At 37.8% G+C, this 13,372-nt stretch overlaps 1 protein-coding gene and 1 pseudogene across 2 annotated transcripts in view; both read left to right on the top strand.

Moving 5' to 3' along the window:
• Positions 1-13,372, top strand: part of USP34 (ubiquitin specific peptidase 34) — a 241,762-nt gene that overhangs the window by 31,780 nt on the left and 196,610 nt on the right. For both annotated transcript variants that reach the window (XM_070429294.1, XM_070429293.1), the window contains exon 2: positions 1,081-1,168. In XM_070429294.1, coding sequence (XP_070285395.1) covers positions 1,081-1,168 — 88 coding nt within the window. The remainder of the gene's footprint in view (positions 1-1,080; positions 1,169-13,372) is intronic.
• On the top strand, positions 2,572-4,578 carry LOC139019567 (HAUS augmin-like complex subunit 2 pseudogene; annotated as a pseudogene).

The following is a 13,372-nucleotide window of genomic DNA, read 5'->3' as shown; positions in this document are numbered from 1 at the left end:
GGAGAGGTAGAAACATCAACGATGAAAGAGAATCATTGATCGGCTGCCTCCTGCATGCCCCCCACTGGGGATCGAGCCCACACCCGGGCATGTGCCCTGACTGGGAATCGGACCCATGACCTCCTGGTTCATAGGTTGATGCTCAATCGCTGAGCCACGCCAGCTGGGCTGATCTCTGATTTTATACGAACATTGTACATTAAAAGACTTTACTGGACTATTAGATTTAACTTTAGGTTCCTTTTGTAGTAGTAGTAGTAGTAGTAGTAGTAGTAGTAGTAGTAATAGTAGTAGTAGTAATAGTAATAGTAGTACATATTGTATATGAAATGCCAATATGTCAGTCAGGGAATTGAAGAGGGAATTTAATAAAGAGAAGTAATTAAATAGATGTTGAAGGTTTAAAGAGCAAAGGAACCCAGAGGACACCCAGAAAATGATGATGACAACAATGATGATGACTGCAGGAAACATCCATTCTCCCCTAAGGCTGGAGAAACAAAGGAAAGAGGGTTGTCTAGGACTTCAGGGAAGGGATGCGGCCTGCCTAATCCTGGTACTTCTAAGAGAGTGGTACCATGAGATAGGTTCTTAGAATCTGGAGCCTGACTAGAATCAATGCTGCTGCTGAGTGTTGCTTTCAGATATAGCAAGCTAAAGAGTCCTTGGTCTCTTTCTATCTTCCAGTCTTTTTCTAGTGTTGTGTAGGCACTGGAGGAAGATCTTAACAGGAAGCCAGCTGGAAATGAAAAATGTAACTTGTAACAGTCCCAGCCCCAGCATCACAAAACAGAGAATTGAAGGGTGGATTTGAAGTTGAGAGACAATACCAGAATAATTGCAAAATGTCTTCTTTTTTTCCCACTCAGAATTACATATATTAAAAATCTGTTAAGCTCAAATTAGTCATTAATTAAATAAACAAACAAAGATTTATTTGGTGAAAGCAAAAAATAAAAAGTCACCTGAAATATTAACATTTCTAAACTGGGCTTTTTTAAAAAAATGAAATATTGGCTTTAACATTGGTTTAGCATTATTTATTCATAATTAAAAATTTTCTTTTCTACTTTATTTTAGTATCAGATATAGAAGGTGGTGATGGACTGCAGCTCAGAAAGGAACATACTCTCAGAATATTTGCTTACATCAATTCCTGGACACAGAGGTATGTATTCTTAAGTATGTTGAAGACTACTTTGTGATTTGTATTTTAAATTTGCTTTGTCATCAAGTTTTCCTTTTAGGATATTGGGTTATATACCTTTAGTCATAAAATGACAATTTATCAATATTTATTAAATGTCTTCTTTCTTACTCATGGTTTTGTTTTTAAAACATTAAAAATAAAAATTCATTTTTTCTTCAACCCCCTTTTTCATTATTAACACATGTGGATGTGGTCAAAATTCTAAAAATTATTTTGAGATATTAAAAAATTGTTATGGCATAGCTAAAGACCTATCACAAACTTAATCCTTAAAAAAAAAATCACTAATGTGATAGATGACACTTTGACCCTTCTGGAAGCCACTTGCGATTTGTTCCTTTCCTATTATGTATACTAGATCCATTTAAAAATAATACATATAATGAAAAATATAGAGAATAAAACTTTAGGGAACACAATAATTAAAATAACCAAACTTTGTTTCAAGTATTTGCAAATGTTTGTTCAACATGATTTTAATTGGTTATGGCTAAATATTGTTTTCTCATGTGTGCCTATCCTGTTTAAACTTCTTGGTTCTTCTAAAATTTTTATGGGTAGAGAATATTTGAGGTACTGTGTGTGCAATGATTAATGAACATATTAAATGCAGTGATAACATAAATGAACATCCTGAGGTACACAGAGTAGCTGATGTTAGTTTATCAGAATAGTTTAATTTCAAAAAAGCATTTCCTGTGCAAAAAATACCTTTTCCATCTTTTTTTTCTTTTGTCAATAAAATTGGCAAAAAAGATTGTAGATTTTAGTTATTTAAAATTTATGTGTTGTCACTATTGGCATCTCTTCTGAGTCTCAACCTGAAATTTTTTTTGACTTAAGTTTAGCAATGGTTGTTGTTCCTTTCATTATGGGTAAAATAGATGATTGGATATCTTATAATACTAATATATTAATGCATTAAAATTCACATTAATAGCAAAAGGATTTGAAATGTCATTATTTGAGTCAGAACTTTGAATTTTTTGTCACTATATTTAGGTGGCAACATGTGATACTAGGATAAAACCATACTTTTAATTTCAGGATTTATAGTGTGCCATGAAATTCAGAGTAATGATATTTTACTAACATCTCACCACTGATTATTGGTGGAGCTGGGTAGGAGTTACATTTTTGTATTTGTAGTCCATTTTTATCTTAGATGTTTACTCTTAATCCTTGTATCAGGAATTTTTAGCTTGAAGTCTATGGATAGGAATTATAAAGGAAATTTTGATATGCACAATTTTAGACATTAATTTGTAGGTTTCATCAGAATATCAAAGTGTTTGTCCCAAACTGTTAGAGATGCTCTCTGCCTTTATCTCATTCTGCTCCAGCATGTAGTGGTTAAGAGTATGGCTTTGGAGCTACATAGATGTGGATTCCAGTCCTCCTTTATCACATGTGTACTGGATGATTATGACAAATTAAATAGCTTCTGTAAGCTGTAAGCTCCTCCCCATTTGTGAAATGGTAATAATAAAGCAAACACTATCTTAGGTTGTAAAGAAACAAAGTGCTTAGCATAGTATCTGACGAACTTATTAATAAACCATGTATTTTAGTTAAAACTATTAACGTTTATTTTAGGAAATGAAATATATATTGAAGAGTACATAGCTAAAGCGTGAGAAGTTGAACTGAAAACACAGTTTGTAATGTTTATAATTCTACTTACATGATAAGTTATGAAAAGTTTTTAGCTGGTAGTAAAAAGTACCAAAAAGCAGATGGTTACATTCTATCATGCTGATAGAAGAGAGATAATAAAATAGTTAGGAGCGGCCGAACCTTGGGATTCGGCGCCTGAGCCAAACCCTGCCGGGCTACTGCTGGGCCATATCGTGGCCTCGGGGATAGTCACTCAGGAGATATTAGATATATCTAAGAAGTCTACTCCTTGCTTTGTGAACTTCTCCAGGCTACAGCAGATCACAAATATTCAAGCTGAAATCAATCAGAAAAACCTGGAAATTGAACTTCTAAAACTAGAAAAAGATACAGCAGACATTGTTCATCCTTCTTTTTTGGCTCAAAAGTGTCAAACTCTGCAAAGCATGAATAATCATTTGGAAGCAGTGCTAAAAGAGAAGAGGTCCCTCAGGCAAAGACTGTTGAAACCCATGTGCCAGGAAAACCTGCCTATTGAAGCAGTTTATCACAGATACATGGTACATTTGCTGGAGTTGGCAGTGACTTTTTTTTTTTTTAAATATATATTTTATTGATTTTATGCAGAGAGGAAGGGAGAGGGATACAGAGTTAGAAACATCGATGAGAGAGAAACATCGATTCAGCTGCCTCTTGCATGCCCCCTACTGGGGATGTGCCCGCAACCCAGGTACATACCCTTGACTGGAATCGAACCTGGGACCCTTGAGTCCGCAGGCCGATGCTCTATTCGCTGAGCCAAACCAGTTAGGTCGGCAGTGACTTTTATTGAGAGATTAGAAACCCACCTTGAAACAATGAGAAATATTACTCATTTAGATGCAGATCTAAAAAGAATGAGCAAGGCTTTAGCCAAGATGGATATTTTGGTGACTGAGACAGAAGAACTGGCAGAGAATATACTCAAGTGGCGAGAACAAAAGAAAATTTCCTCTTGTATCCCCAAAATATTAGCTGAAGAAAATTATCTTCACAAATGTATTGTAACACCATAACGCCTTCTTTATCTTTACTTCTAAAGTTTATGTCCAAACTATTAATGCCAAATGATACAACTTGTTCAATTAAGCAAAAAAAAAAAAAAAAAAAATAGTTGGATCACAGTGCTTTGTGCTAAAATTTTTTGCCTATTCTCCTGTCCTTATTCCCACCCATATCACCCAGTTTCTTTTTTGGGCATCAGAAAAATATTGTTGCCTATATTAAGACTAAAAGCCTAGCGCACGAAATTCAGGCATGGGTGCATTCCCTAGGCCTGGCTGGTGATCGAAGCGCTGGTTGCCGTCTGCAGGGTGGTTGGTGGGGTGATTGGGTCTTGCTTTCACCCGCCTTGTCCTGCCACTGCCTGCTCACCTGCTCCACCATCCCGCCATGGACCCGCTCTCGCTGGGGCCCATCGGGGCTGGCAGCACCTCCACTGCCACCTGCTGCCAATGCCGCGTTGCCGACGCCCACCATGTTCCATGCCGCCCCCTGGTGGTCAGCACATGGTCAAACTCCTGGTCGAGAGGCAATGCATATTATGCTTTTATTATAGAGGATTGTGAGTAAATGGCTACTCATAAAGCAGTTATTCTACAAAAGAGATTTTATTTATTTTATTTTTTTTTAAATGTCAAGGCTTTTTATTTTTTTATTTAAATATATTTTATTGATTTTTTACAGAGAGGAAGGGAGAGGGATAGAGAGTTAGAAACATCGATGAGAGAATAACATCGATAAGCTGCCTCCTGCACACCCCCTACTGGGGATGTGCCCGCAACCAAGGTACATGCCCTTGACTGGAATCGAACCTGGGACTCTTCAGTCCGCAGGCCGACGCTCTATCCACTGAGCCAAACCAGTTAGGGCTACAAAAGAGATTTTAAATTTGGGGCCCATGACAGTGGAAGCCCATAAATATACCTTAGTGCATTAATGAACCCATGGCATTTGATATAAAATGTTCTTTATAGGTTTTCTGGGAGGAAAGTGATAACAGCTTTCATAAGATTATCAATGGTCAAGAATAATTTTTTTAATGTATTGAATATAGGTAAAATAATTTTTGCTTAAAAACAGTATGTTAAGAATTTAATAATTTATAAGCATCACAAACATTTTAATATTTTATATTCTTTTTAAAAGATGTAAACTCCTGTTTAAAAGATACACTTATAAAAATCAGAAAAGTACAGGAAATCAGAGTTTGAAAAAGCACGCCGCCATCCAGAGTAAAAACTAACTTTTTGTTTTGTTTTGTCTAACCTAGGTATGAGATTGTGAACAGTACAGTTTAAAATTTTACAAAATGTGATTTTACTACATGTCTGTTGGATAATCTGATTTTTCACATATAGTCTACTGTGATCAATCTCTGCATGTCATCAAATATTTATGTTAGCATTTTACATTATTGTATAGCAGCCCAGCCAATGTGGCTCAATGGTTGAACCATGCACCAGGAGGTTACTGTTTCGATTCACCATTGACCTTTGCACCAGGAGTTCTCTGGTTTGATTCCCCATCAGGACACATGTCCACATTGTGGGCCGTGCAGGAGGCAGCTGATCAATGTTGATGTTTCTCTCTCTGTAAAATTAATAAAAACATATTAAAGTTAATAACTGTATAGCAGTCATACAGTAATTGACTTTGTCTTGTTTGCAAGATCAGGAAAGTTATGTATGTTGGTTTAACTGTTAACAGATTATCATTATTTAATTTTATTAATATTGTAATTGTGAATGGTATGAAAGGAAAACTAATTCAGAGAATGGGAAGAGCAGATTATGGGAATAAACTGAATATACAAAAGAGCGTACAAGGGTCTGAAAGGAATATCATGGTTGACAAATGCATTGATAACATAAAGCATAATCCTTCATGTTGGAAGTGTTGCTAGTTTTTTTTTTACTTGTTCAATGCTTATTATAAAACAGGCTTAGGTTTATATCTTGTAAATTTTATTTTCCTTAGCAGGCAGTCAAGGCTCTTTGTTGTCTCCTACTTACCTACTTTTTAACTATCTCAAAAATTCTCTTCTAAAAGAATTCTGGGTCCTGGCTAAGATGAGGTTCTGTCAGATCTTTATATTTTCATTATAAAAATTACAACATTCATACCTGTCATTTGTGCTTAAGTGTTTGAGGCAACTGCTTTTATTTTTCATTGTTCTAATAAAATTTCCATTTTATTTAATATGTCTTTATTGATTTTAAGACAGGAAAGGAGAACTAGAGAGAGATAGAAACATCATTGAGAAAGAAACATTGGCTGTCTCCTGCATGGCCCCCACTGAGGATCAGGCTCCCAACTTGGACATATGCCCTGATTGGGAATTGAACCAATGACCTTTTTGTTCATGGTTCAGTGCTCAACCACTGAACCACCTGCTGGGCTAAACTTTATTTTTTAAAACCGTTTTGGAAGCTGTTGCTTTTGCATAGGTTAATGTGTGTTCTCCACTGCTTAAGGCTCTTTTATTTTGGCATTAAAAAATTTGACCAGTGGGATATTGATATTGATTGTTTAAAATAGTGTTTTTCAGAAATTAGCTCATAAATAAAATAACTTTTATTGAGGTTGACTTCTGTGGATCAATAATACTTGCATGTATTCAGCTGCACCATGCCAGGGAAAACGTTAGGTCCATTGTTTTTTATTTTTAAACTAGAGGTCCGGTGCACGAAATTTGTGCATGGGTAGGGTCCCTAGACCTGGCCAGTGATCAGGGCCGATCGGGGCCTTCCAGCTGGGGCCTTCCTTCCCTGGCTACCAGCCAGGGCCTTCCTTCGTTCCATGCGGTCCCCTGGTGGTCAGCGTACGTCATAGTGAATGATTTAACTGAACTCCTGAGGAGACACTTTGTATATTAGCCTTTCATGTATATAATATACATTAACACTACGGTGTCAGGTGAATTTCCCGCCAAAATATAAGATGGCGGTTCGCATACGCAGGTAGGTATCTTTGTGAACGGCAAACAAACAAATATTTGGTAATACGCAGTTACAATCGGCCCGAGTTTACACGTTTCCCGCACTCCACCGCAAATCTATATGAACGGAGTTAAGACGGCTCCCGCGGAGTACGCGCAATTCACGCGAGCCGACTTAACTCGTTTCCCGCAATCCAAGTGTTAAAATTAAACTAAATTTTTATCTTTTATTTTGCCCTTGACCAGAATCGAACCTGGGACCCTTCAGTCCGCAGGCCAAGGGTCTATCCACTGATGCTCTATCCACTGAGCCATACTGGTTAGGGCAAAAATAGTTTTTTGTTTTTAAATATATTTCTTTGTTGATTTCAGAGAGGAAGGGAGAAGGAGAGAGAGATGGACACATCAATGATGAGAGAGAATCATTGATTGGCTGCCTCCTGTACGCCCCCTACTGGGGATCGAGCCCGCAACCCAGGCATGTGCCCTTGGCCAGAATCGAACCTGAGACTCCTCAGTCCGCAGGCTGATGCTCTATCCACTGAGCCAAGTCAGCTAGGGCTAAACTAAATTTTTAAATCCTCAACCGAGGAGATGTTTTTATTGATTTTTAGAGAGAGCAAGAGAGAAATATCCATGAGAGAGAGAAACATTGATTGGCTACCTCTCTCATGTGCCTGACTGGGAGTTGAACATACAGCCTAGGCATGTGCCCTGACCAGGAATTGAACTTGCAAATTTTTAGTGCATGGGACAGTGCTCCAATAAAATGAGCCAACGGCCAGGGGTATCCATTAGGATATTTGTTGTTAGATGGAATTATAGAATGCAGGTTAAAAATAATTTAATTTTGATATGTAGGTTTCTTATGATTGTTTAGTTACTATTTTTTATTTTATTAATTTAAGCTATGTATTTTATGGTAGGCATTTAGAAATTTTTATTACACATTTTCAAAAAATATGTCTTTATTAATTTCAGAGAGGAAGAGGGAGGAAGAGAGAGGGAGAAACATCAATGATGAGAGGAAATCATTGATTGGATGCCTCCTGCACACCCCCTACTGGGGATCGAGCCCACAACCTGGACATGTGCCCTTGGAGGGAATCAAACCCCAGACCCTTCAATCTGCAGGCTGACACTCTATCCACTGAGTCAAACAAGCTAGGGCTCATTGCACATTTTTAAATGTAAGCATACTCCACCTAGGTGGGCAGAATATAACTCTTAAGTATAGGCTGGTTGATCTTAGGCTGGTAAAAATAGGGGTAGGATTGAGAATAACATAAGCTCAGATAGTGGAAGGGTATGAATGATATGGTATATAAATGCGAAGTAATTGGTGTATAAATTAATAGGAAAAGCCTGTCTTTTAAAAAAAGTCAATGTTTTCCTATTTCCTCAGCCCCATTTTTATTTTCAACTCTTTCAGATGTTGGTTTTGATATTAACCTATATATTCTAAAACATTATTTTGGTACTAGAGGCCTGTTGCATGAAAAGATTCGTGCATTAGGCTTTCCCTTCCCCTGGCTGCCGGCACCGGTTTTCCTCTGGCACCCGGGACCCAGGCCTTCACTCCGACTGGAGCTGCCTTCAAGCCTTTGCTGCCCTGCCGGGCCGCCCTGGGCCGGATTGGCCGCCTGCCGCCCTGGGTCGCAGATAGCAGGCTGGATGGCGGCAGGGCAGGCGGGATGGCGCTGTCCTGCCCCACCGCCCCAGGTGGCAAATAGCAGGCCCGGATGGTGGCGGGGCAGTCGGGATGGCGCTGTCCCACCCTGCCCGCAGTATGCAAATTAGCTGCCATCTTTGTTGGCGGTTAATTTGCATATCATGCTGATTAGCCAGTGGGAGACATAGTGAAGGTATGGTCAATTACCATGTTTGTCTATTATTTTGGTATGACTTCATCTATCAATTTTAGGTGTAATCATGATATTCCTTTTCTGATATATAAAGAGGTCACCCTTACTCTTCCTTATCCTTTCAATAAAGTTATATTAGTTCTTAGGGTAGTTAAAAAAATAAAAATACTGCTCAGTGAGGAGCCAATAATGGTTCTTAGGTTCATTTTATATCTTTTTTTTTTTTAAATATATTTTATTGATTTTTTACAGAGAAGAAGGGAGAGGGATAGAGAGCTAGAAACATCAATGAGAGAGAAACATCGATCAGCTGCCTCCTGCACGCCCCCCAGTGGGGATGCGCCCGCAACCAAGGTACATGCCCTTGACCGGAATCGAACCCGGGACCCTTGAGTCCCCAGGCCGACGCTCTATCCACTGAGCCAAACCGGTTCGGCTCATTTTATATCTTAACATGATATAAATTCTTATTTATCTGTTGTTATTTTTTAAAAAAATATATTTTATTGATTTTTTACAGAGAGGAAGGGAGAGAGAGAGAGAGTTAGAAACATCGATGGGAGAGAAACATCGATCAGCTGTCTCCTGCACATCTCCCACTGGGGATGTGCCCACAACCCAGGTACATGCCCTTGACCGGAATCAAACCTGCGACCTTTCAGTCCGCAAGCCGACGCTCTATCCACTGAGCCAAACCAGTTTTGGCTGTCTGTTGTCATTTTTTTGGTTTCCTAGAGTTTACTGGTTTTTTCATTTGATTAATTTTCTAGGTTGGATCACTAATTCTTCCCACACTCTCCAACTTTTCTTAGTACTAATTTTTACATTTTTATAAATCACTAAATGATCTATTTTCTTCTTTTCTCTGATCTCCCCAGTCTTCTTTGGCCTTTCCTATTCCAATCTGTATTGATTTCTTACTAAGGTTACTAAACAGCTTTCTTCTCTTCACATCACCTTTGAAATTTCATTTGCTTTTCTCTTGTACTGGATCTCCAGTTTCTGGGATTCCATGTTGTCATCTCTATTGGTTTACTTCTTTGTTTTTTTCTGAGAAGAGTGCATGGGAAACAAATGTATTTTTAGAGCTTTCAAGGCCTAAAAATGTCTGTTCTATCCTTATTTTTATTGATAACCTGTTGGATACAGATAGCTAGATGGAAAATTGTTTTCTGTCAGGACTTTGAAAATATTGCTGCATTGTATTCTAGATTCCAATATTGCTTTGAAGAAGTACTAGCTATTTTTATTCCTGAGCTTTTCCTTGTAATTCTTCACTCTCCCTGAAAGCTTTTAGGATCTTTGCCCCTCCTTTATTTCAGAAATTTCATGATATGTGTTTTGGTGGGCTTTTAAGTTCTGAAATTAAAATAATCTCATAATTTCCTCACATCTAGATTTTTTACTGTGTCTTCTTGGAATTATATTAGTCAGCTGATTGTACCTCTTTTCCTTCCCATTCTTCCCATTATCTTTCTTTGTCGACTTTCAGAGAGGTTTCTTTAGTTTTACCTTCTGAACTTTGTGTTGAATTTTACAAATTGTTATAATTTTAATTTATTATTGTGAATGTTGTATGTGCAAAAGCTATCTATAATAATAAAAGCGTAATATGCTAATTAGACCAAACGTCCTTCCAGATGACCTTCTGGATGAAGCCAGGGCTGCGAGGGAAGCCTGGGTCCCTGGTGCCAGAGGGCAGCCGGTGCTGGCAGCTGAGGGAAGGAAGGCCTACTCTTGCATGAATTTAGTGCATTGGGCCTCTAGTATATAATATATCTGTACACATTAAAGGGCTCTGTTTTGTAATTTGAATGCATTAATCTTTTGTTTCAGCAACCCATTATCTTTTATGTCTCTGAGGTTATAAATTAATTAAAATCTTTTATTTCACTTTTTTCTTTATGCATTTTATCTACTTCCTTTGAAATTAAAAAATATATATTTTTATTGATTTCGTAGAGGGAGAGAGAGATAGAAATATCAGTGGTGAGAGGAAATCATTGATCTGCTGTCTCCTGCAAGCCCCACACTGGGGATCAAGCCTGCAATCTGGGCATGTGCCCTGACCGGGAATCAAATAATGTCCCCCTGGTTCATAGGTCAACGTTCAGCCACTGAGCCACAGCAACTGGGCTGAATTTCTTTTTACTGCTTGTTTTGATCTGGCTTTGGTGTTGAAGCTTTTCCTGGAAAGTCTTATTATCCTTTTCTGTCCTTTCATGGTTTTTAGAGGGCACTGAAAGCCTGGCTGGTGTCCTTCAGTGGTTGAGCACTCACCCTTGCTTTTGAAACCTTTATTTCACTTGTTTTCTTTCTGCATTTTATCTACTTCCTTTGAAATTAAAAAAAATATATATTTTTATTGATTTCAGAGAGTAAGGGAGAGAGAAAGATAGAAGCATCAATGATGAGAAAGAATCATTGATTGGCTGCCTCCTGCACATCCTCCACTGGTAGATCGAGCCCCCAACCTGGGCATGTGCCCTGACTGGCAATTGAACCGTGACCTCCTGGTTCATGGGTTGGTCCTCAACCACTGAACCATGCTGGCCGGTCTCATTTTTATTTTTTAAGATTGATTCCACAGTCAATTACCAAGCAGTTTAATGCTCATTTCCTCACAGTGAATTTTTATAGTAAAATGGACTGGCTTTTTGGCTTTCTTAATCCAAATCTGACTTCAAGGTTTTTTGTGGGGGAGGGCAGTTTAAAATATTTTCACAAAAGAAAGGTATTCAAAGGTATGGTCCTTTGAACTTGGTTTTCCTGAACCTAAAGGAAGAAGCTTATTCGTCAGGAAAAAACTTTATTTTTCTTATATAAATTGCAATATTATATAACTTTAAAACTGGAGTAGGCCTTAGAAGTAAAATCCCTTTCATTTGCTACTGATAAAATAGGCATGATGTATCATTTAGCTTTTTCTGTGTAGTAGATTGCTCCAAAAGTAGTGTTTTAAGGCAATAATAAACATTTATTATCCTCACAGTTTCTATGGATAGGAATTTGGGAGTGGTTTTAACTAGTCAGTTCTGGCTTGGATTTCTCATAAAGTTATACTCAAGATGTTGGTCAGGTTAGTCATCTCAACCTTGTGTGGGGCTGGAGCATATTCCAAATGGGCTCACTTTCATGATTGGCAAGTTGTAACCTGTTGTTAGTGTGAGACCTCAGTATTTTTCTTATGTGGACCTCTTCGCTCTTTGAGTGTCTTACAACATGATAGCTGGCTTCCCACAGAGTGAGTGATCCAAAAGAGAGCAAGGCAGAAGTGGCAATGTCTTTTATGACCTACTCACAGATGTCATACACTGTTATTTCTGCCACATTCCATTCTTTAGAAGAAGCCAGTCATTAAATCTGGTCCATATTCAAGGGGAGGAAAATTGGCCTTCACTCTTTAAAGGGAAGAGTATGTGGCCATACTTTAAATCTGCTACACTTGAAGAAATGTGATTATTTCTACATGGTCATACAAGGAGTTGGTGATCTATTTGGACTACAATATAGATGTTTTGATAATATAACTAGGTGAAAATTGTAATAGTTAACTAACTGTCATTCATTATTGGATGCAATTATTATAACCTATTACTTGTGTATCACTTGTTGATTCAATAGACCCCTTTGATTATTTACAATATGCTAGGCATTGTGGTACTGACTAAACTAAGAAAATTAGACAAGTGTATTAATTACTGACTCATTATTTACATTTATTTTTATATGTTGTTTTGTGTGTGTGTGTGTGTGTGTGTGTGTGTGTGTGATGTTCCTAAACTCTTGCTCTACCAAATAGGGTAGGAATGCTCCTCCCAAGTAGACTTCATGCGAATTATTAATTTTTAAATGTGGGCTTTAAAATTGACAACAAAACCATTTATGTAAAATAAGCAGCTTTACTAATAAGGCATATTATTATAACCTGTTTCCTGTTATTTACTGAGCATAAAATGAGTACTTGGTTCTTAGAGAAGCAAAAATATTTGCCACAATTCTTATGCTTAAATAGTTCTTTGTATAGAAGGACAGGTAAATGCCTACATAAAATTGAGATGATAGCTGTCAACTCAATACGGTGACTTTTTTTTTTTTTAATTTTTTAAAAATATATTTTATTGATTTTTTTACAGAGAGGAAGAGAGAGAGATAGAGAGCTAGAAACATCGATGAGAGAGAAACATCGATCAGCTGCCTCCTGCACATCTCCCACTGGGGATGTGCCTGCAACCCAGGTACATGCCCTTGACCGGAATCGAACCCGGGACCCTTCAGTCCGCAGGCCGACGCTCTATCCCCTGAGCCAAACCGGTTTCGGCAATATGGTGACTTTTTATCAACGAAAGTACCAGTTTTTTAAAAAATATATTTTATTGATTTTTTTACAGACAGAAAGGGCGAGGGATAGTTAGAAACATCAATCAGTTGCCTCCTGCACACCCCCCACTGGTTATGTGCCCGAAACCTAGGTACATGCCCTTGACCGGATTTGAACCTGGGACCCTTGAGTCCGCAGGCCGATGCTCTATCCACTGAGCCAAACCGGTTAGGGCTAAAGTACCAGTTTTTGATGTGATGCTATCTAAAGTTATTATGGTGCTACTTAATCAGAAAGGAGGAAATAAAACCATTTAGAAAAATGTATTTTAGTATTTTCTTAATTTTTTATATTGTTATATATAATTGTTACTTCTCTAG

Source organism: Myotis yumanensis, unplaced genomic scaffold (assembly GCF_028538775.1).
Source record: "Myotis yumanensis isolate MYYU_CA2020_CCGP unplaced genomic scaffold, mMyoYum1.0.hap1 SCAF_11, whole genome shotgun sequence".
Classification (NCBI taxonomy): domain Eukaryota; kingdom Metazoa; phylum Chordata; class Mammalia; order Chiroptera; family Vespertilionidae; genus Myotis; species Myotis yumanensis.
This window is presented reverse-complemented; position numbering and strand designations above follow the sequence as displayed.